General features: G+C 38.1%; 1 protein-coding gene across 49 annotated transcripts in view; it reads right to left on the bottom strand.

The window, feature by feature from the left end:
- Positions 1 to 20,061, bottom strand: part of LOC127500275 (MAM and LDL-receptor class A domain-containing protein 1-like) — a 29,723-nt gene extending 9,662 nt beyond the window's left edge. For 3 of the 49 annotated variants that reach the window (XM_051871481.1, XM_051871525.1, XM_051871555.1), the window contains exons 1-26: positions 18,843 to 20,049; positions 18,701 to 18,741; positions 17,956 to 18,045; positions 16,830 to 17,074; positions 15,127 to 15,208; positions 14,632 to 14,987; positions 13,842 to 14,382; positions 10,910 to 11,106; positions 9,857 to 10,237; positions 7,607 to 7,890; positions 6,461 to 6,726; positions 6,010 to 6,066; positions 4,775 to 4,912; positions 4,350 to 4,606; positions 4,118 to 4,202; positions 3,784 to 3,861; positions 3,148 to 3,285; positions 2,804 to 3,060; positions 2,627 to 2,711; positions 2,435 to 2,539; positions 2,158 to 2,295; positions 1,759 to 2,018; positions 1,547 to 1,631; positions 1,305 to 1,409; positions 422 to 559; positions 65 to 324 (exon numbers count right to left, since the gene is read on the bottom strand). In XM_051871481.1, coding sequence (XP_051727441.1) covers positions 65 to 324; positions 422 to 559; positions 1,305 to 1,409; positions 1,547 to 1,631; positions 1,759 to 2,018; positions 2,158 to 2,295; positions 2,435 to 2,539; positions 2,627 to 2,711; positions 2,804 to 3,060; positions 3,148 to 3,285; positions 3,784 to 3,861; positions 4,118 to 4,202; positions 4,350 to 4,606; positions 4,775 to 4,912; positions 6,010 to 6,066; positions 6,461 to 6,726; positions 7,607 to 7,890; positions 9,857 to 10,237; positions 10,910 to 11,106; positions 13,842 to 14,382; positions 14,632 to 14,987; positions 15,127 to 15,208; positions 16,830 to 17,074; positions 17,956 to 18,045; positions 18,701 to 18,741; positions 18,843 to 18,919 — 4,746 coding nt within the window. In that variant the 5' untranslated portion in view covers positions 18,920 to 20,049. Of the gene's footprint in view, positions 1 to 64; positions 325 to 421; positions 560 to 1,304; positions 1,410 to 1,546; positions 1,632 to 1,758; positions 2,019 to 2,157; positions 2,296 to 2,434; positions 2,540 to 2,626; positions 2,712 to 2,803; positions 3,061 to 3,147; positions 3,286 to 3,783; positions 3,862 to 4,117; positions 4,203 to 4,349; positions 4,607 to 4,774; positions 4,913 to 6,009; positions 6,067 to 6,460; positions 6,727 to 7,606; positions 7,891 to 9,856; positions 10,238 to 10,909; positions 11,107 to 13,841; positions 14,383 to 14,631; positions 14,988 to 15,126; positions 15,209 to 16,829; positions 17,075 to 17,955; positions 18,046 to 18,700; positions 18,742 to 18,842 lie in introns of all 49 variants that reach the window. The other 46 variants (XM_051871497.1, XM_051871535.1, XM_051871507.1 and 43 more) reach the window with 33 other exon arrangements.
- Between the last annotated feature and the right edge of the window lie 3,586 nt (positions 20,062 to 23,647).

Genomic DNA, 23,647 nt, shown 5'->3' with positions numbered 1-23,647 from the left:
GTATCTTTACATTAACATGTAGAGCATTTGAAGAAGATTAGGTAGTTCTCAAATATTTACTGACCTGGAACTTAACATCTGGTCTCAGGTCCACCTGTGCAAGATGCCACATGTTTCCTTGGTCTTCTCTCATCCTCCACACCTCTTTGGCCACATTGCCATATTGCAGCAGGTAGACGCTCAATCCCATGGTCCAACTGGAACCATACATGTGGTACCAGAACTGAAGACACTGAGGTTGAGGGTCAGCACATTGTGCACTGAGGAGACGGGCCGTGTCACCATGAACAGCACTGTCACCCTCAATGTACATATAAAAACCACCTGGACAAAAAGTCATGCATCACAGCTATTGACTTGTTGATAATAATTGCTATAATTTAAGGTAGAATTACTTCAAAACGTAGAAAACAAGACCTACTTCCTGTTGTGTGGTCAGAGGAGGGACCAGTCATTGATGTGGGGGTGGAGCCTCTGTGTCTTGTCCAATCAAAAACATCAGTCAGCAACTGAGTCCAAGTACAAATGTCCCTTTCAAAATCACAGCTGATGTCACAAGCTGGAGGAAAGAAGCAAATTTAATTTCCTGTTTCATTAGTCTTTTCCTATAAGCAATGGAAGATGCAGAGAATCAATCATGAGAGTGTTATTTATTTTATGAATGAATGAGGCATTTATATAGCACTTTACTATGTACTACTGTACACCCAAAGCGCTTTACAATCATATCGGGGGTCTCTCCTCAACCACCACCAGTGTGCATCATCCACTTGAATGATGCGATAGCTGCCACAGTTCATAGGTGCCAGTACTCTCACTACACACCAGCTCTAGGTGGAGAGGAGAGAGAGTGATAGCACCAATTCAATGGATGGGGATTATTAGGAGGCCATGATTGGCAAGGGCCAATGGAGGGAATTTGGCCACGACATGGGGGTTACACCCCTACTTTTTACGATAAGTGCCATGGGATTTTTAATGACCACAGAGAGTCAGGATCTCAGTTTAAGGTCTCAACTGAAGGACGGTGCTTGTTACAGTATAGTGTCCCCGTTGCTATACTGGGGCGTTAGGACCCACACAGACCACAGGGTGAGCACCCCTGCTGGCCTCATTAACGCCTCTTCCAGCAGCAACCTAGTTTTCCCAGGAGGTCTCCCATCCAGGTACTGACCAGGCTCAACCCTGCTTTGCTTCAGTGGGCAACCAGTCTTGGGTTACAGGGTAATATGGCTGTGGCATTTTAAGGCATCATCAGTCACAACATAATGGGATAACACTGCAGTGGTGAATAGTGAACTTACATGCTGAGGTGTTTGGTATGTCTGCAGTTTGGATGGGTGCAGGTTGTGGCGTTGTTGCAGCTGGTGGCAATGGGACTGTAGGTGGAGCCACTTGATTTGGTAAATCTGAAAAATGTGTACAACTCTTAAATTAAGTTAAGAGCCTTTATGCAAAACGTAGTAGTCCTTCTACTGAATAAAGCTGGCTTGTTATTTTTGAAGCTGAATGTTTTTACCAAGGTCCGCAACAGAGTAAAACATACCGCTACAGGCTCCTCTGTGCAGTAAGATGTCATCAATGGCAACATCTGACCGAGCTGAGCTTCCTCTACGCCCCTCAAAGATCACCTGATAGACCAATAACAAAGATTTCTCTAGATTATTTCATATAGTTTAGTATGTTCACTTTAACATGTGAACTATTCAAAGAAGAATAAGTAGTTAGTTTTTAGTGGATAGTTTTACTTTTACTGACCTGGAACATAACATCTGGTCTCAGGTCCACCTGTGCAAGATGCCACATGTTTCCTTGGTCTTCTCTCTTCCTCCACACCTCTTTGGCCACATTGCCATATTGCAGCAGGTAGACGCTCAATCCCATGGTCCAGCTGGAGCCATGCATGTGGTACCAGAACTGAAGACACTGAGGTTGAGGGTCAGCACATTGTGCACTGAGAAGACGGGCTGTGTCGCCATGAGTTGCGCTGTCACCCTCGATGTACATATAAAAACCATCTGGAAATGTTGATAGGAGACTCTTGAGCAGAGAAATTGTCATAAAATTTGTGTAACACAAACATTTATTTATTGATGTGAAATGATTGCTATAATTTTAATAGTAGAATGACCTCAAGACCAAGAAAAAAAGACCTACTTCCTGTTGTGTGGTCGGAGGAGGGACCAGTCATTGATGTGGGGGTGGAGCCTCTGTGTCTTGTCCAATCAAAAACATCTGTTGCCAGCTGAGTCCAAGTACAAATGTCCCTTTCAAAATCACAGTTGATGCCACAAGCTGGAGAAAATAAGACTTTCATTAGTCTTTCACTGAAAACAATTGAAGATGCAGAGAATTAATCATGGGAGTGGTATTTTCTGGCATCATCAGTCACAACAGAATGGGATAACACTGCAGTGGTGAATAGTGAACTTACACGCTGAGGTTTTTGGTATTTCTGCAGTTTGGATGGGTGCAGGCTGTGGCGTTGTTGCAGCTGGTGGCAATGGGACTGAAGGTGGAGCCACCTGGTTTGGTAATGCTGAAAGATGCGTACAACGCTTTAATTAATTAGGAACATTTTTGCAAAATGTAGTTGACAAAGGGTCACCACAAAGTAGAAACATACCGCTACAGGCTCCTCTGTGCAGTGAGATGTCATCAATGGCAACATCTGACTGGGCTGAGCTTCCTCTACGCCCCTCAAAGATCACCTGATTGAACAATAACACAGATTACTATAGATTAGTTCTAATAGTTTAGTGTAATTTGAAGAAGATTAGGTAGTTCTCAAACTTTTATTTACCTTGAACTTAACATCTGATCTCAGGTCCACCTGTGCAAGATGCCACATGTTTCCTTGGTCTTCTGTCATCTTCCACACCTCCTTGGCCACATTGCCCTCCAGGACATAGACGCTTAGTCCCATGGCCCAGCTGGAACCATACATGTGGTACCAGAACTTAAGACACTGAGGTTGAGGGTCAGCACATTGCGCACTGAGTAGACGGGCTGTGTCACCATAAGTTGCGCTGTCACCCTCCATGTACATATAAAAACCACCTGGACCGGGAAAAGGAGACATTTGAGTAGGGAAGTGGTTGAATATGGTCAGCTTTATAAGATATGAAATTATGAATGTTGACTTACTTCCTGTTGTGTGGTCAGAGGAGGGACCAGTCATTGATGTGGGGGTGGAGCCTGTGTGTCTTGTCCAATCAAAAACGTCAGTCACAATCTGAGTCCAACTGCAGATGTCCTTTTCAAAATCACAGTTCATTTTACAATCTGTCAAAACAAAGTAACCAAATAATTATCATACCAAGCAGTTAACCACAATCTGATCCGCCAAGATTATGGAGCATATGAATGCCTTTTTAAACATTAAAACTTAGATCACCTATATAGTGATGTCTGATATCTCACAAATCCCTCTTACTTTTCAACCTCTTCCTTTTTGGGTGTGTAACGCCCACTTTTCTCAATCCATTAATTTCACATTTATATTCACAAGACACTTTTATGTTTTTATTGCATTTAAGATATACTGCACGTTTTATCAGTTCATGCATTCCTTGAAAATAACTCATGTTCTCCACAGTTTGAACTATAAAAAAACGTGTACTGGAACATTTACTTATGAATAATGTTTAATCCTGCCCAGCAGTGTTTCTCATTGAATACCAATTTTCTTGAAATAACAAAACAAGAGGTGACGGAAGTAAACTGGGTTGTGAACAGTGTTTTGCATCACTTTTACATAAACATTATTTTAGGATGTCTTACTTGGATGGGGTATGATTAAGTTTGGGGTAGTCGGATGGGGTCCAAGAGTGGTCCAGTCCGAATCTTCTGCTGATGAATCTGCCAATGTTTTGAGACCAATTCAAATTAATTGAAGCTTTCTTTATTTATGTAATATAAAAAATACAAAAGGATTATACTGTATATAAAAATATACTTTTTAAATAAATTAATTAATACCCAGTTAACAACAGCATTTCTGAATTAGAGTCAGATTTTTATTCTGATGGAGAAAGCTAAAAAAAAAAAAAAGTGGCCACAAACCACGCCACAAAAAATAATCAGATTGTAATAGATTTATATCTACAACACTTACAATCACATGCACCATACATTATGGCCACATCATCTATGGCTACATCTGAGCGTGGATCTGAGCCTCTGATGCCTTCTATGATGATCTGAAACAGTCCATATTAGAGTATTAACAAACAATCTCTCATCCATCATATTTAACATGATTGCCTATGCACTTATTTTTGTCCTCTGTATTCATTAACAAGTAGAACGTGTGTTACTGTATGTCATATACACATACTGTAACTTACCTGGAATGGCTGTTGTGGTTTGATTTCAACCTGGCCTTGGTACCAGCTGTTGCCCTGGTTGTTGGCTCTGGACCATATTTTGATGGCTTGGTTGTTCTCGTATATATAGAAGTTAAGCAACATAGCATTTGCCAGGCCGTACATGTGAAACCAGAAACTCAAACACTGCTTGCCGGAAGTGTTGCAGACAGGACTCATTAGTCGGGCTGAGTCGCCATGGACCACACTATCCCCCTCAATATACAGGTAAGAGCCACCTATATAAAACAGTCAGAGTAGTGAATAAGACAATAAACTCTGTTTTGTTTTACCCAGGTATTGACTGGGACACGGACCCAATGTCTACATGAAATCTGTGCCACAAAATACAATCAGAATCCCAGTCTACTTCATATTTTATGAACCAATTTTCCCAGCAAACTTACTTCCTGTGGTGTGGTCACTGGCTGGTCCTGTGAAGTTTGATGGTGTTGACCCTGACCATCTGGTCCAATCAAAACTGTCTTGGATAAGTTGTTCCCACCCACATTCATCCTGATCAAAGTTACAGCTCCATGGGCAACCTGTGTGATGACAAAGAAATTTTATATATATAGACCGATCAGGCATAACATTATGACCACCTTCCTAATATTGTGTTGGCCCTCCTTTTGCTGCCAAAACGGCCTTGACCTGTCAAGGCATGGACTCCACTAGACCCCTGAAGGTGTGCTGTAGTATCTGGCACCAAGATGTTAGCAGCAGATCTTTTAAGTCCTGTAAGTTTCGAGGTGGGGCCTCCATGGATCGGACTTTTTTTTTAGCACATCCCACAGATGCTCAATTGGATTGAGATCTGGGGAATTTGAAGGCCAAGTCAACACCTCAAACTCATTGTTGTGCTCCTCAGACCATTCCTGAACCATTTTTGCTTTGTGGCAGAGCGCATTATCCTGCTGAAAGAGGCCACAGCCACCAGGGAATACTGTTTTCATGAAAGGGTGTACATGGTCTGCAACAATGCTTAGGTAGGTGGTATGTGTCAAAGTAACACCCACATGGATGGCAGGACCCAAGGTTTCCCAGCAGAACATTGCCCAAAGCATCACACTGCCTCCGCTGGCCTGCCTTTTTCCCATAGTGCATCCCGATGCCATGTGTTCCCCAGGTAAGCGACGCACACGCACCCGGCCATCCACGTGATGTAAAAGAAAACGTGATTCATCAGACCAGGCCACCTTCTTCCATTGCTCCGTGGTCCAGTTCTGATGTTCACGTGCCCACTGTTGGTGCTTTCGGCGGTGGACAGGGGTCATGGGCACCCTGACTGGTCTGCGGCTATGCAGCCCCATACGCAACAAACTGTGATGCACTGTGTATTCTGACACCTTTCTCTCAGAGCCAGCATTAACTTATTGATCAATTTGAGCTACAGTAGCTCGTCTGTTGGATCGGACCACATGGGCCAGCCTTCGCTCCCCACGTGCATCAATGAGCCTTGGCCGCCCATGACCCTGTCGCCAGTTCGCCACTGTTCTGTTCGCTTGCTGCCTGATATATCCCACCCAATAACGGGTGCCGTGATGAAGAGATAATCAGTGTTATTCACTTCACCTGTCTGTGGTCATAATGTTATGCATGATCGGTGTAAAGAAAGACAGAAACAAGAGAGACTGCTTACTTGCAGCTGGTGGGGTTGGTGTAGGGTCATCTGTTGGCGGTGTTGAAGGATTGGCAACTGTGTGGAAGCAGAAAAGTTCAGAGTTTTAAGGTTTCATTTGAGTTGTTGCCTGACAGTTCTTTCATCTACTATACTGAAAGAAAGAAATGATTTTGCAAATTCACAACTACTATGTTAAGTCAATGCAGGTTTATTTATATAGTACATTTCATACAATGATAATTCAAAGTATTTTACATAAGCAATAAAGAAAAATATATAAAAATCATGTTGAATTTTTTTTTTATAATATATTAAAAGGAAAGAAAAAGTAAAAAGTCAAAATATAAAGACAGAAATAATATATATATCCTATTCAAATCTATTCCAGATTTGAATAGGATAAACATTTGAATAAGACAAATATGATTTTAGAATATCATTTTATGATAATAAAAAACTATGCACTTACAACAGAAGGTGTGATTTCTCCAGTCTGGCAGAAACACCTCCGTTATTTCACAAGCAGACACATAGTCCTCCAAAGAGATGCAGAGCTGCGCTTTGTCCCCCTGGGAAATACAGTAATCAGAAACGCAGCTGCTGACATAGATCTGTGGTGGAACGAACCAGTGGCACTCTTTGAAAGCATCTCCAAACAGTTCGCTGCACTTTGTATATGCATCATCCTCCAGATCTGAATCACACGCAGGGGGTTTTGGAGAGCCATCACTGCAACTGGAAAAAAGGTAGAAAAAAACAGGACATTATGATTCTAATATTACAATGTTGCTTTTTATAATAGTAAATGGATACATAATTAATTATTAATTATTTTAATTGTGTGCCAAACATTTTTATGCCGCTGTGTAATTCGCATTTTATGAATCAATCTCCGTCACATCCCCAGTTGATCCATTACACCGGATCACTGAGTCAGTGAGTTGAAGTCACTTGGTGAATGAATCGTGAAAGATTCATGACTGAATCATTCAAACCGGTTTTGTGAACAGGATCTGTCAATTCATTAAAAAGATTTGACTCAAAAGAACGATTCAAGAAAAGCTAGAGTGAATGTAATTTGCAGAGAATAATAACTTCATTTTTGGTCTGTTTATCTCACCATCATATCACGGTTTTATACGACTATTATATTGATTTTTGCCATTTGGAGCCTGAATGCCCCAGTACTCATGAAGAGTGAACTGATAGCACACGTACATCTGCAAGATGGCTGTTAAAGATCACTTCATCTGGAAAGCATCTGCTGTTTACAAACATCTGATAGACGTCTTTAACATGTCAGTTTTACAGTACATACATTCTAAATCATAAACATCTTAAAGACATTTTCTAAACGTCTATTTGACATCTGACAGGAAACGTCCTATAGATGTATTGCAGATGAGCAAACACGCTAAAAAATATGTCTTCCAGTTGTAAACACGCACATCAAATAGACATCTCTGAGATGTACATGTGCTATCAGGTATATATGCTTTTAAATCATCAGGTGCAACAATATTCTCTGCGCGATAACAGTTAGTCTATCTTTACTGATTCAACCGAAAATTTTAGGAATTATTACGAATTCTGTGAGGATTCTGTGAGCTCTTACGGCCATTCACTGTCGTTGGTATTCCAGCTGCTGGCGAATTCATGTGAATCCGCTACTGTGTTGCCGTCGGATGTCAGAAAATCGTCAAACTGACTTCCGGAGTAGGTACCGCATAGGCCGCACAACACTCCTCTGTAGCGTTCATCCACCTGGACGAACAGCCTGGCGTTTCCAAACAGCAGCCTTAGACCGAAGTTTGTATCAACTCGAGCGTAAGGTCCTGATTGAGACACAAACACAGAAGAACCAAACTCCACAGGGAGGGGGACCTGACTACCGTTTACCTGAAGGGAAGAAAAAACATGGTTGGGAGGACCTTTTTAGTGCATCTCATGTCATGAAGCATGTCAAGAAAATGTTAAAAGAAAAGGAGGCCTGTATTCAGGACCATTACTATGTATGACTACATATATGTGTGTGTGTGTGTGTGTGTGTGTGTGTGTGTGTGTGCGTGCGTGCGTATATATATATATATATATACATACAGTATATTATTAATCAGCATGATGTAACTACAATTACTGTTATGCCTACTACTACTATTTTTAATAGTAATACTGTAATTTTTTCCCACATTATGGTGGGATATGAGGATAACAATTTATTTATTTATTTTTATTTTTTTGCAGTAGCCTATGTAATGAAATATTGAGGTGATGTATTTAAATGTCTTAAAGTAATGTCACCATGGGAAAAAAAATCATAATGGTCCTAAAGTAAGGTTAATTTTCTATATGGAAAATTTAATTTCTTATGTTTTTCTTGTGATTTCGGATTTAAATTATGGGTGCATGTTTTTGAAAGGGTATTTATGATGTTCAGCTTTTAAGACTGGGAAAATGCATTACACAAAATTAACACGATAAACATAGATTCTGCCAAATCATGATCAATTTAATGTAGGATCTCCTTCAAACTGTCTAAAATGCTTTCAGAATCTTCTCTCATTTTAATATTTTGTTACTAGCAGCTGATGCCAAGTTGGCACAGTTGTATTGTAGTAAAAATAACTGGAGTAACTTTAGTATTCTGTTGGATTCTATGTTAGAAAGTTAAATGTTTGATAAGGGATATTTTATAATACTCCCAAATCATTGTCAATCATAAAAATGCACTTAGATTTGTTAAAACTGGGTCATGCATTTGTTGGCACATGTTTTTTCTTTCATGTAAGGGCCAGAGAGTGTTGAGTTCCTGATAAGATCAGTTAAAGTGTCTGGGTCACAAAAGTGCTGGTGATTGAATACTTCTTTTTTTTTCTTTAAAGTGACCGGTTTAAACCTGCAGTATCATAGCTGTATATCAGAAGTATGATTATGTCAAGCAGAAGTCACTATCAGGACACTCCTCAAATGTTATCATTAAATGACCGCATACAATGTCATAAGCATACATATTTCTTATCTCTTACCCTTAAAATATGAAATATGAGCATTTTACTTACTGTAAACACTAATTATGGGTCATTCATTCTAAATGGCAGCTCCTGACAACATTTTTTTCCACAAACTGCCCACGTATATCATGAAAGATTAGGGAAGTGCTACGTGGAGAACTATGTGGAGGCCTTGTAAACTTCCCCTCACTGTACTCTAATACAATAGTTAGTTTGCTTGTCTGGTTCTCTGATCATATCTTTCTTCCTCTAGTTTCTGATCACGTATCTATCTAATCACCAGATAGCCGTTGTTACGGACACTGCAAAAAACTTAGTACTCAGTACTTTTGTTTCCCAGTACAAATTAACTCTTAAATCAAGATACATTTACTTGAGAAGCAAAATTACTTAAAATATTAAGTTTTGTTTTCTGAATTTTTTTAATTGAGTTTATGCTTATAAAAATGCCAATGGGGTCAGAAAAATACATTCTAAATTATGCCATTTTGCTTCTCAAGTAAATGTGTCTTGATTTAAGAATGTTTAGATATTTGTCCTGGAAAGCAAGACAAAATTAAGAATGAATTAAGAAATTCATTTTTTTTGCAGTGAAGTTGTTGGAAGTTTCATTAAATTTTTAGGACTGGTTTCATAGTAAAGTTTTAAAGTTTTTATAGTAAGCTGAAGTGTCAAGATATCATGAAATAATTCCTTTGGTGTGTCATATGTGCTATGTACATTAGACACTAATGAGACTTCAATGGTTAATCAATAATTCTTTCCTTAAATGTGCGTTGTCTTTTTGTGGTGTAACCGAATACACAGTGATAATATGGCCAATTCCAAATGAATGACAAAAACTAGACACTCACATAAACCAGCTTGTTCTTCCCGATGACAATGTGTAGGCCTTCCATGTCAAGAGCTACAGAGTTAAGAGAGGAAGTTGCAGAGTTGTTCTGTCCCTCATTTCGTGCGGTTATTGTGAACTGGGTGTCAGTAGGCCCACAGGTCTTTGCTATTGTGTAGTTGCAGGTACCCCAGAAGGAGTAGGCCTTGCCATCAAAAGTGATGTAATGGGGGTCACCATAGACACTGCAGGTCGCCGGGCTGGACGGAAAACAACCCTTTACTCCGTCCTTAACCATGCACACTTCATCAGCCATGCAGGAAGCAGGTGAACAGTGAATGTTCCCATGGCCCAAACATTGGCACCGTTGCTCACATTCACCCTCCATAAATATCTCTCTGATCTGGATAGGACAGGATAAGAAAGATTTATGTACACATAAAAAAATTAAGTAAAAGTAGTAAGATAAAAGTAGTATCTATACACAGACTGCCCAGCCAAAAAAAGTCACTGTTTGGATTTTAATTGGCAAATACTTAAGAATCTATGATTGGATCATCATTAAAGTGATTATTATGTTTCTAGCATGTTTTATGTTTGGCAACGGTTCTTTTAACCCTAACAGATGGAGTGTGTAGCTTTTCATTTAAAAAAACAAAACAAACAAAAGCATTTAAACATTCAAAAAACATTTATTTCCATCAAGAGGTCCATCAATTTTTGGTCAAGACCCTATATTAACAGTGTAAGAGGTGAGCACTTTGTAAAGTCTCCTCCAGCACATCCCAAAGATTTTCTATGAATTTAAGGTCTGGACTCAGAGGTGCCAATTCATTTGTGAAAATGATTCTTCATGCTCCCTCCCAACAATTCTTTCTCAATTTAAGCCTGATGAATCTTGGCTTTGTCAAAGCCACACACTCCATTAATTAGGGTTAGAAGAACTGTTGCCAAACATATAACATGCTAGAAGCATAATAATCACTGTAATATTGATCCATTCATAGACTCTTAAAATCCAAACAGCGACTTTTACTTTTGGCCGGGCAGTGCATATATGGCTAAGCTATTTTACCGAATAATGCTGTTTATTAGCCCAACATCCACAGTCTTTAGCTTGCACACACACTCCTCCGCTGAGCATGAAGCCATCGTCACACTCGCAGCGCTCCTCGCATATCCCACAAGGCCCTGTGGTGTCCAGGCTGGAGCAGGTCTCGGGACAGCCGCTGGCACAGGCGTTATAGTGGCTGTGAGGGCCACATGATACAGCTACAACAAAAACCAAGAGAATCAAACATAATTAATCTCACTGATAGATTTACAGTACGTTTCCTAGTGCCTTTGTGGTTTGTAATGGAAAGTTACGGGTCAGCTGGTGAAGGTGTGGGAGATTATTAATTAATAACCAGTGAGTAAGTCGAGTACTTCTGTGTGGATTGTTAGGTGGAGACTGGACTGCTGATTACAGAGGTCTGAGATAGGCCTTTTGCTCAACAGGAGCTTAAATCAGGTAGTCTGATCTGACAGGTCAAGCCTTAATTTATATTTATGATTTGCCTAATACTGGCAGACAGCACTTGAATTGTGAGTCTGTGTTCATACTGAAAGTGCCCATTGTTTCATAGCCTTGGGTGGAGATGAGATAATAAGGCTTTAAAGCAATATTCAAGGTAAATGCATTTTGGTTGAGCTCAAGGCCTGTTTTACACATCCTGTGTGTGAGCAGCAGTTTGATATTTAATGTTTAATTTTTTCTGCCTATTTTAAGATGTAAAGATTAATTTTTAAAAAACTTAAAGGGATTTAACCCAGAATTTTGCAAGATTTATTTATTTTTGTACATTTTTAAAGTTAAATGCATCAATCTGGGGCATTTTAATAGCACAATTAAGAGCTCCAACCCCTTTTTTGTGATCAAATTTAACAGATTAAAAAGTCTTTACATTGACTCAAACATTTTAAGTTGGGATAATCAGTCCGCATTACATTCACACTGGTGTTTTTAGTCAAGCAATTTGAATATATTATTATTATCTCTGAAAAAATGAAAAATACACACACACACACACACAAAAAAATACAGTTGAATACACTAGATGCTCGCATGAAAACACTGGATGCTGCTGCGCTTCACTCTGAAACAAGGAGCATGACAGACTAAATACTTATTTAATTAAATTGCAGCCTTTTGTGATTTGAATATTGCACTAAGCCATAGCGCAATTTTGATTTTAGGTCATTTGACATATGCTTTGCCAAAGCAATGGCACAAAACATGTTATATTTATCTTGTTATGAGAAGTGTAAAAATATTTTTGGTTCATTATGAAACTGTGGTGGGCCACAGGAGTCTTGAGTAATTAATGGGAAACACTGGCATGTGGTTATAACTTTTTCCTGGAGTTTTTCAAAGCGTTCCCTTCTCTGTTATTACGAGCACTTAATATTTGACTTAAGTCAAATATTATACATTTTTCTATAGCAGATTTCAAAAGAAAAATTTGTTTATCTTCTGTATTATACATCATAATGTTGAGTTGAGCATAATGCCTAAATTCACTTGCAGTATAAACAAAGTAGTATAGATAGATTTATAATATATAATATATACTATCCAGGGCTTGACATTAACTTTTTTGCTCACCAGCCACTGTGGCTAGTGGTTTTCCAAAGTTACTAGCCACTCAGCATTTTCACTGGCCACAATTTTTACATTGATACCAATGGGAAAATCTGCCATATAGATATTTTGGTAACACTTTATTTTAGGGTCTTTTAACTAGTTGCTTATTAGCATGCATATTACTAGAAAATTGGCTATTTATTAGTACTTATTAAGCACATATTAATGCCTTATTCTGCTTGACCTTATTCTACATTCTTAATCCTACCCAATACCTAAACTTAACAACTACCTTACTAACTATTAATAATCAGTAAATTAGGAGTTTATTGAGGGAAAAGTTGTAGTTAATAGTTTATATGTGTTCCCTATACTAAAGTGTTTTCGATATTTTTAATATTATCTTATAATTTGGCAGGAGGTATATTAGGTGGCTGTCACTTTAAGACCTGAGACATGGATCCATTATACTGTTACACATGCGTTTTCTTTCTCAACTGTTTATGTTCACTTAAAACATAACTGACTGTGTTTACATGAATACTCACCAAGACCGGCATTTTGACATTATTTTGTGTATATTTGACTGTTTAAGTGCAAAAAGCAGTGAAAAAGAACTCAATTTAGTACTGAGAGGCAGCTTTATGTGTGCACACTTTGGGTGTGAGCACAAAATCTGCAGGAATGAGTAAAATTATGTGCAATAAGCTCAATCCCACGGAATTCAAGACCTGTAACACTAACAATATTCATTCGGAGCAAATTAAATGAGTGAGTGAGGGGAGGCGGGTTTGTGTGTCAACTCGCTGTCGGAGAGATGAGAGAGCAGCTGATATTGTGTATCTATCTATTCGTTTCAGATATTTCAGTATTGATATGCAAAGAAAAATCAATATTTTTGACAACACTAATTTGCTCTTAGTTTATTATTTCAGATTCCTTTTTAAAAGACTACAATTGAAAAATGTATATAAAGTGGCTAATAGGAGTGACTGCGTTACACGCCACTGCTGAAATCCACCCACATTTGGTGGGTTGGCGGGTGTTAATATCATTATTGGCTTATCGGCCATAATATTGGTTCATGCTAGTGCACCTTTTACATGGACTAAACACCACCAGGAATTACATCAGAAAAGCAAAATCAGATGTTCATTCACCTATAAAAGTCCATTTAAAAAGACAACTTTACAGATCAAATAATAAACTTGTTTTTTTTTTCTGAATAAATCATGGTTTAACCAAAATACTTTTCTTAAGCCTCGTTGTGAGTGCATTACTGTGAACACATTATTTGTTTGTCAATCGTTGTAGTCGAGTTTGAGTTTTATTGAACCCAAAATGTTTTTGTAGATAATTTTAGCAATTGTTAAGCACTTACGACAGAATGTTGAGTTCCTCCAGACCGCAACAGAGATCCCAACTTTGTCGCAGATGGCACTGAAGGCCTCAATAGTATCGCAGAGTGCAGCAGGATCTCCATGAGTTGTACACATATCGAACATGCAGCTTTGGAAAAAACTATCTGCATTGAGAACAGATGAGCATGCTGAGAATAGGCCCTGTCTGGATGTCAGCAGACCGCAGTAAACCTCGCTGGCGTACTGCTGCTCCTCTGCATCTGTACAGACCCTAGGCAGGGTGGGCTCCTCGCACACGCTCTGCCCTACAACATTAGCGTCCTGCACAAATGACCCGTCTGGGATCTTGAAGTCGTCTTCTGTCTCCTTGTTAAAGTTGCCGCACATGCCACAGATTCTGTTGGAGTAATGGCTGGGGACGATCACCTGAACAGCACCGGATCCCATGTAGAAGACAGACAGTTTGAAATCTGTCTGAAGGACCAAAGCATGTCCCTGGGCATTAACCGTAACTCTGTTTTCCTTCAGGAGTAGAGGGATATCCGTCCAGATTCCATTAACCTGATTAGAACAACAATAGAAAGTGGTTAAGACAAAAATGATAATCACAAAATGTGTTTAGTGGTTGACCGACATATTGCTAAGGCCGATACATTGGCTGATATTTGGCATTTTTTTAAATTGTCAGCTCGATTTGGCTGAAGCAGAACTTTTGTATTATATATATATATATATATATATATTTATGTCTCTATGACGATAAACAATCAATAAACATCAGTCGACCACTAATTGTGGTTGATTGCTCACCATGACTCTGCTCCTCTCTGTCCTCAGCATGGACACTCTCAGACCATGTATGTTGACGTTCACCTGCTGAATGGAGGAGACGTGAGAGTCCCCTTTTCTCTCATTCTGCACCTCCACTGCAAACTCTGGAAGCAACCCTGACTCATCGCAGACCTTTGACAAAACGTATGTACAAGGACTCTCAAATTGGAAGCTGACCCCATCAAAAGTAGTGTAATGTGGGTCAGAGGCCACATGGCAGGTGCCAAAGGTGTCGCTGGACCGAGAGATGTGAGAACAGATGAGTTGCTCATCAGTGCAGGTGCAACGAGTGCTTTCATGAGTCCAAAATGTGCCTCTTTGCTCACATTGTGGCCCTGTGGATGAGAGTGATGTGCTACCACTTTACTGTTTCACAAAGGCCAATAAATGTGGTGAATTTATGTCTCAGTGTTAGCCTGAAGATGTTATTATGTTGCTAAATGACATACTAGGTCAAAATAATATGTCACTCACCGCATTGTCCCTTCCGGATTCCTATTCTGTCAAAGGCAGTTTCCTCATCCTCATGCAGGCCTTGTGATAGCTCAAAAATAACCTGCCAGAAGCACAATTACAGCTGCAGTGAGTAACAGTGATTCTTCAGTGCTTTCAAAATTTTCATCACTCAGTCAAGACTGAAAATGTACCTATTATATTTGTGCACATTACTTTCACAGATGCTTTCTTATCAAACAACTTACAGAAATTCTTGTAGTGCTTTAAGACGGCTTAACATAGTTCATACGTGCAAAAAATAACTCTTGGAGTTATTTCCAAAGGGATCCCACTTAATCAGTCTTCACTCGTGAGTTGTATGTTATTTTTGTATCTTTATTGTATATCCCAACAAACATTTGGCAAGCAAAACCACCAATAATTAATTTATTTATTTTTTACATTTTGCTCTCTTAAAACTATGGAGCCCCTAAAGGGACATGGTGATGGAAAAAAAATATGAGAATCGAGGAAAAATTTTATGTCAATGCTTTTGCATTCTCACAAATGTTTTGCATTCCCCCGAGAAACTTTGCACTCGCTCACAAAAAGTTTGTGTACTTTGCGAGCAAACGCAAAGTTTCTCATGCGAACGCAAACGTTTTGAATTGAAATATATTTTTTCCTCCCATCTCATATTCTTTCCACCACCATGCCCCTTTAGGGCCATACATTTGTGCACATTACTTTATACAGATGCTTTCTTATCAAACAACTTATAGAAATTCTTGTAGTGCTTTAAGCCGGTAGAGTTGTCAAAAGTACTGACTTTGGTACCAAGTAGGTACTGAAATGTAAAAAATGTGATGCTTTGAGCGCTGTTGAGTGGATTCATAAACACCTCTGATTGGTCATTGTGTTCACGCACTCATCGGATATGTCTGTGATTGGCTACAATGATCAATGCTTCAAAAACGTTGTAAATAGTCATCAATGACACTCTTCACTGAGCGCTGACACAGGAACATTTGAAAGCAGGCGTCTATCCTGGACCAGTCTGTTGATAGACGCCTGCTTTCAAATGCTCCCGCTTTTAAAACGCTTTCAAATTCACTTCCGTGTGCTTTCAAACGGTCCCGTGCGTTGATCATTGTATCCAATCACAGACATACAGTATCCGATGAGCGCGTCAACACAATGGCCAATCAGAGGTGTTTACGAATGCTCAACAGCGCTCAAAGCATCACATTTTTTAAAATTTCAGTACCGATTGGTACCTAAGTTGGTACTTTTGACAACTCCAGCAGACAGCTTAACATACAATTCAGACTCTTGGTGATAGACATCCTACTTTATCACTGTTTATTGGTGAATTATATGTTATTTTTGTATCTTTGTTGTATCTTTATCTCCAAAAAAAAAAAATATATATATATATATATATATTTTTTTTTATTATTTATTTATTTTTTATTTTTTGCAAATCAAATGCTCATTGGACAACAGCCATTGATGTTGGACGCATTTCTATTGTTCAGTTTCCACTGGCATGACTGTGTTTTTTCATTGTTTAATTGATTAAGTGTGGTCCCTTTGGTTGAAAAACTTTTAACTTTTTGGATACACAATAAAAAAAACACAAATAACTCCATAGAATTCTTCTCTAAAATGTTTTAAATGATCTTGAACATTTCACTATAAAGATTCCCAACAGCTAAATCTGAATCTTGAAATTGCTCTACCTGGATGTTGTCGGATTGCTTTGTTAGAGGGATGTAAACTTGTCTCCAGTCTCCACTGTTAGAAGTCTCTGAGGTCCAAATCGGTGTCTGCAGAATGTCAACCATTAGCAAAACTTTGAGTTCAGAACTCTTCTGGGTGGGTTTATGGTACCAGAACTCCAGACAGGAGTCTTCTGAGATCTCAAGAAATCCACTCTTGAGACGAAACACACCAGATGGACTCACAGGATGGAGAGCGGTTTCCTCTGTAGCACACAGTGATTTACAAGATTTACAATTGATGCTCATCTCAATTTTTTTTTTTTTTTTTCTGTGAAAAGTTTTACCGCCTTTCAAAGTTTGCGATTTCCTCTTTTATACTAAGGCCCGGTTTCACAGACGGGGCTTAGACTAAGCCAGGATTAGGCCTTAGTTCATATAGGACATTTAAGTAGCTTTTATAAATGTACCCTAGAAAAAAAACATTACTGGTGTGCATCTTGAGACAAAACAATGGCTCTGACATATTTTAAGATATGTCAGTGCAAGTTGCTTTCAGATAAAACAGCTCAAACATGCATTTTAGTCTGGGACTAGCTTAAGCCTTGTCTGTGAAACCAGGGGTAAGAGTTTTATCCTTCTTATCTTTTCAGTTGTATTAAGTTTTTCTGCTCTGTTTGTGAGTTACACGTGTTGTTACCTCCCTGTGCCTATAAATGGTATAAACACCGAAAAACAGCTGCTTCATAGTTAATTTTTCACTAAACATTAAGTTGGTAATGTTTTCATTGCATTGTGGTAAGCACAGGCTGTATTATAGATTGACATCTAAAAGCACACTGTCATAAATAAGATTAGACTCTGATCTGAACTTTGTGTTTCGTGAATTCTAGCCGTGTAGCATGAGCGTCACGATCAATGCCTTATTCACACAAGTGGTTGAATGCGGTGCCTTGTGTACTTGAAAGTCAAGTTGAAGAACATAATTTGAGGAATAAGAAGTTTAAAGAAGCTCTGCTACGTGCTGTTAGAAACCTATTAACTGCTGTTGTTGTTGCCGCAGGTGAATGGATTGGTGGTAAACACCAGCGAATAACACAAAGCAGCAACTGTCTCTGCAGCAATTTCATCTCAGCAGTATAATTACCTGTTGCCGTCTGAACGCTGATGGGTCCCTCAGAGGTCCAATCACAGGATCCTGGCAAATCACTGCCAACATCACACTTTGCGAAATAATCTACAGCACAGGAGGGAAAAGTGATTAAAGGACAATAAAAAAGTGGAGTGAGAATAAGAACCTAATCGAAAACAAGAAACAAACCAAAAAAATTGTTCTGTTTGGCTTGTTATAACAAATGTTCATGTCCAGAGTCACTCTTGCGAGAAATTGGTCATACCGGTCAGTGTGAGTGCTTCTATTAGAAAGCCCTAAAAAGTTCACAACTCATCAGAGTTTGATAGCATGGTTTCTAACAGGTACTCTTTTCAGTACTGCAGAAGATTTTCAGTAACACTTAAAGCCTTTATGTATAATGTATTATTTTATTAGTGCTGTCAAACGATTAATCACGATTAATCGCATCCAAAATAAAAGTTTGTGTTTACATTTTAATTGTAATCAAGTTAAAATGCATTATAATATCTGCAGGTTTCTCGTTACATCTCAAATTGGTTGGTTATCATGTTTAATTGCATTATACTTTCTAAAAAATGTAATAGTGAGTAGATTTTAAAGTATTTTGTATTATAACTGTGGTTACAAATTACAATTATCCATGAGATCATTACAAGGCATAATAAAATAAATACATAATGCATTGTATTTAAAGGCTTCAAGTAAACTGTTACCATAAATGCCTTAACATTTTAACCTCACAATTCAAAATTCTTACCTGCATTTGACCTCCAGTCAGGAAGAGTGAGTGAGAAACTTCTGCAGATGATGAATGGAGAAAATGTGATGTTAATAAAATGTTAAATAGAGAAACATAGCTTTGTTAAACATAATATAAGAGCGATAGAAAGACAGCCTACCTTGAATGAGCCTCAGTGTTTAGAACACATAAATAGGCTACTACATAGAGCAGCCTCAGGTACGTGTCCCCTGGCATAGTGTCACTGATATGTCCTGAGGTGAATCTAGATTGTACCTCCTTTCACGGGACAATGAGAAGGGTTTCAGTGTGCTGGCTGTTATGAAGGTGATGGAAATTGCACCATTGACCCTGAGAAGGTGTGGTTTGATGATGGTGCCCCACCGAAAGGGGAGGGGTTTTAATGTATTGCTACAAATTGGACTCCTGATGAGTTTAACTGTACTTTAAGTAATTTGTTTAAGTTCCAGTCACAACCTTATCAAAGTCCAGTTATTGTGTTGCAGCAAATCTTTAATTACTTCAATCTAATACAACATTGCTAATGCAATATTAGATAACATAATAACAAAGCAAGCTCCTTTCTTGGAAAAAAAAAAAAAAAACTCTTAAACTAGCCAGAGCTGTTCTCTCATACAGAAAATAAGACGGTGTTTAGTTGGTTATGCTGAGAGGTGAGGTGATATATGTGCCTGACCAGCTAAAAAAAAAAATGCCCCAAAACCTAAAAAATGTTAAGTAGGATAATCACACTTTTAAAGCAAAACATTTTAAAAAGAAAAAAAAAAATGATCTGAGAAAAAAATCAAGATTCAACATTTGTAGATTTTTTTTAACTAGACACCATTGTGATTTTTAAAGGTACAATATGTAATTTTCACCACTAGAGGTCATTTATTCAAAACAAAGGTGTAGCTTGATGACGCCTTGACTTCACAGAATTATGGGAGGTGTTGTCTTTACGTCTACAGCAGGTGGAAAAGAATCCAACGGGACTCAGGCAGAAATCATATTCATGGATGAGTTAATTTAAATATTTATTAACATTACTATAGTATGAAGCATGGTGTGGCTAAAAGCCGTTGGAGTGGAACGAGGCCAATGGAGCGATTGCTAATGAAAGACGAGCGTGACACATCTTGAGAGCAGTTGAGCTTTTATTATGCCGCAGACGAGCATTTCTGCTTCTTCTGGTCATGTGGGGTAACAGCGCTGTTTTATCATATTAGGTACATTTGTGTGTTGAAAGCTGGGTAACACTTTAGTATAGGGAACACATGTAAACTATTAACTACAACTTTTCCCTCAATAAACTCCTAATTTACTGCTTATTAATAGTTAGTAAGGTAGTTGTTAAGTTTAGGTATTGGGTAAGATTAAAGGGTTAGTTCACCCAAAAATGAAAATTCTGTCATTAATTACTCACTCTCGTGCCGTTTTACACCCGTAAGACCTTCGTTGATCTTCGGAGCACAAATTAAGATATTTTTGTTTAAATCCGATGGCTCCGTGAGGCCTACATAGGGAGCAATGACATTTCCTCTCTCAAGATCCATAAAGGTACTAAAAACATATTTAAATCAGTTCATGTGAGTAAAGTGGTTCAATATTAATATTATAAAGCGACGAGAATATTTTTGGTGTGCCAAAAAAACAAAATAACGACTTGATGGCCGATTTCAAAACACTGCTTCAGGAAGATTCGGAGCGTTATGAATCAGCGTATCAAATCATGATTTGGATTGCGTGTCAAACCGCCAAACTGCTGAAATCACGTGACTTTGGCGCTCCGAACTGCGGATTCGACACGCTGATTCATTATGCTCCGAAGCTTCCTGAAGCAGTGTTTTGAAATCGGCCATCACTAAATAATTTGTTATTTTGTTTTTTTTGGCGCACCAAAAATATTGTTGTTGCTTTATAATATTAATATTGAACCACTGTACTCACATGAACTGATTTAAATATGTTTTTAGTACCTTTATGGATCTTGAGAGAGGAAATGTCATTGCTCCCTATGTAGGCCTCACGAAGCCATCGGATTTAAACAGAAATATCTGCGTTTACAATTTGCGTTCCAAAGATTAACGAAGGTCTTACGGGTCTGGAACGGCATGAGCGCGAGTAATAAATGACAGAATTTTCATTTTTGAGTGAACTAACCCTTTAAGAATTAAAATAAGGTCATGCAGAATAAGACATTAATATGTGCTTAATAATTACTAATAAATAGCCAATATTCTAGTAATATGCATGCTAATAAGCAACTAGTTAAAAGACCCTAAAATAAAGTGTTATCGAAAGTTGTTATAATGCTACTTTGTGTGTTCGCTCTGCGGCTACTATGAGACACTTGTTGCACACTGCAGTAAGCTAGATCGATATTAAGCATAGTAAAACATGGTACTCACAGTAAATCAAGAAAACAAGCTTTAAACAATAAGACTTACTGTGTTGAGCTATACAACAATGATTAGTCTTCTGTTGATTAATGTATCCAAACAGTTGCTCACCTGTATAATAAAACACATGATAGCGTCTTTGGTGTTTTCATAGTTTCTACAAAATAAAACTGGAAATCGAGGGTAACGCAGGTATGATGTCACTGATCACTGGTCCGTGTCCTGGTTAAAATTGCTTATTTCTCTGGATTTAAACATTTGGGATAATGTAAGTACACAAGCCAACAAAATATATAACATTGTTCTAGTGGTTTTTACCACTTTACATATTGCGCCTTTAATCGGATACACTTTTTAAAGGTATGTTTATTATTCAAAGGTGTGTTTCAATTTCAATTTAGCTTCAAGTACTGTATTACAGTTCATGCGAATAAATTTGCAGTGTCCTCAGGTTAATTGAACTATGCCAGTCCATTAAACACACATTTGAGACCTATTTTATATACTGTGCTTCCTTAAACATTACATTTGCAAAGATCAAATAGGAGCAAAGCCACTGTTTAGATTGTTGCCAGACATTGACGCCTTGACCTTGTGATTTGTAGTCGTACTTCTGACCTGTTTCATGTCTAGTTTGGACAACTCTATTTGAGCTAGAGCTAATTAACTTTTTTTTTGCTGTAATGGTGTCACAATCCTTGGTTTTATTTGCAATATGAGACATAATGTTCCAAATGCTACACTTTTTTTAAAATTTTTTATTTCTTCTATTCTTCTCTTAAACTTGTCCAACAGATAAGATAACACCAGCAACCCAGATTGACGCATTTTCCAGATAATAGCTTTCTTTAATGATGTCATCTCAGACACATGTAGGTGGTCTGATACTGCTAGGACTTCCAGGATGTGGATGTCATACATCTGCTATTAACTAAACCCTTGGTTTGCAGCAAACAAAACTCCTCATTTACAGTATGCTGAGAAACAGACTGCAGTTGAAGAGACAGGTGAATGACTGCGATTTCAACTCAGATAAGATTACATTTTCTATTTACCCTCAGTGGATCATTAAGTGTTATCCTCTGACAGATGTAATACAAACAATATCACAAAATGAGCATTGCTTTTCTCTCAGCGCTTGGATTTAATGAGAAAGTGTGCATGAATGATTTGAAATGAAAGCCCTTGGAGAGGTTAGAAATAGCTTCAATTTCTTTGATGCTCATTTAGAATATAACCAAGGTCAAAAGCAGGTCCAACCCTTGTGTATAAAGAACTGTGGCCATTTGCAGCAGCTGTGTGTAGGTTATGCCTAGCTGCTGCATAAATGAGTGCTAAGTTACAACCAAGTCCTATCTATTTGAATGGGGGAATCCTGAAATCTCAAAAACTACTTTCTCCCATTCATAAGTAATAGGAGTGAACTGTTTTAGTTTGTATATCTATAGTCTTTGGTTACAGCTTACACTCATTTACACTATAACTACCACTTTCTGCTAAACATTTAAGCATTACACCATTAAACTTGAAAACTAAATGTTTTTTGAAGCCTTCAACCAGGAGCAATGGCTGGAATAACATAGCAAACTGATTGGAACATATCATTGTATAGTATTTATTGCCGATCGTCAAGCAATCAGAATAATATATATATATATATATATATATATATATTTATTTTTGTGGTTACAAAAATACATCTAAGTGAACAATAGCCTTTAAAATGACTTAAAATACATATATAATAACAATGAGACAATAAGTATCAAAAGCATCATATGATTCTATTGAACAACACTGTTAAAATACATAATGTAAAATACATAATACGAACATAATCAACTTACGTACTACAACTAACGTATTACAAATGCCTACAGAGGGCGCCAACGGCCTGGTGATTGTTGTTGTTACACTATACCAAATCCTTATGATCAAATCCTTGTTTAATATCGGCCAAACAACATTTAATTCAAATGTCCACTTAATTTTTTACTATTTGGTCACTTCTTTATGATAGAAATGCTATAGCCACTTTAATTATTTGAATAAGAACACGTGGACCTCAAAACATGCAAACTCAGAGTGAGAGTTTAAACTTTTAAACTTTTTAACTTTTATTTAGGAACATTTTGATGTATTCTCCTGTGTTGGCTTAGGTTTATAAATGATTTACCTTACAAATCTGATGAAATGACGCATGTGCGTTCCCAATTGAACGTTATAAGCAACCCAACCTCATAGCAGAGTTTGTAAACCGAGCTGCTAAGACGTGCTCCATGTAAATGATAACAGTGCAACACTTCCCTATAAAATACAAAGCGCATCAGACTTTATACATATTCCAAATGCATGTTATTTGAAACCCAAACAAACAGTACATGCAGAGACTAGGTTCATGTGGAGCAGCATTACTTTTAAAGGTTCAGTGTGTAAATTTTAGCAGCACCTAGCGGTGAGGTTGCAAATTGCAACTAGCGGCTCACTCCACCGCTCACCCCTCCCTTTCGAGGCACATAGAGAAGCTACAGTGGCTGACACAGGACAAAGATGTCGTCATCTG

The sequence above is a fragment of the Ctenopharyngodon idella genome, chromosome 2 (assembly GCF_019924925.1).
Source record: "Ctenopharyngodon idella isolate HZGC_01 chromosome 2, HZGC01, whole genome shotgun sequence".
Taxonomy (NCBI): domain Eukaryota; kingdom Metazoa; phylum Chordata; class Actinopteri; order Cypriniformes; family Xenocyprididae; genus Ctenopharyngodon; species Ctenopharyngodon idella.
The sequence above is the reverse complement of the archived record's forward strand: the minus strand, read 5'-3'. Positions and strand labels throughout refer to the sequence as shown.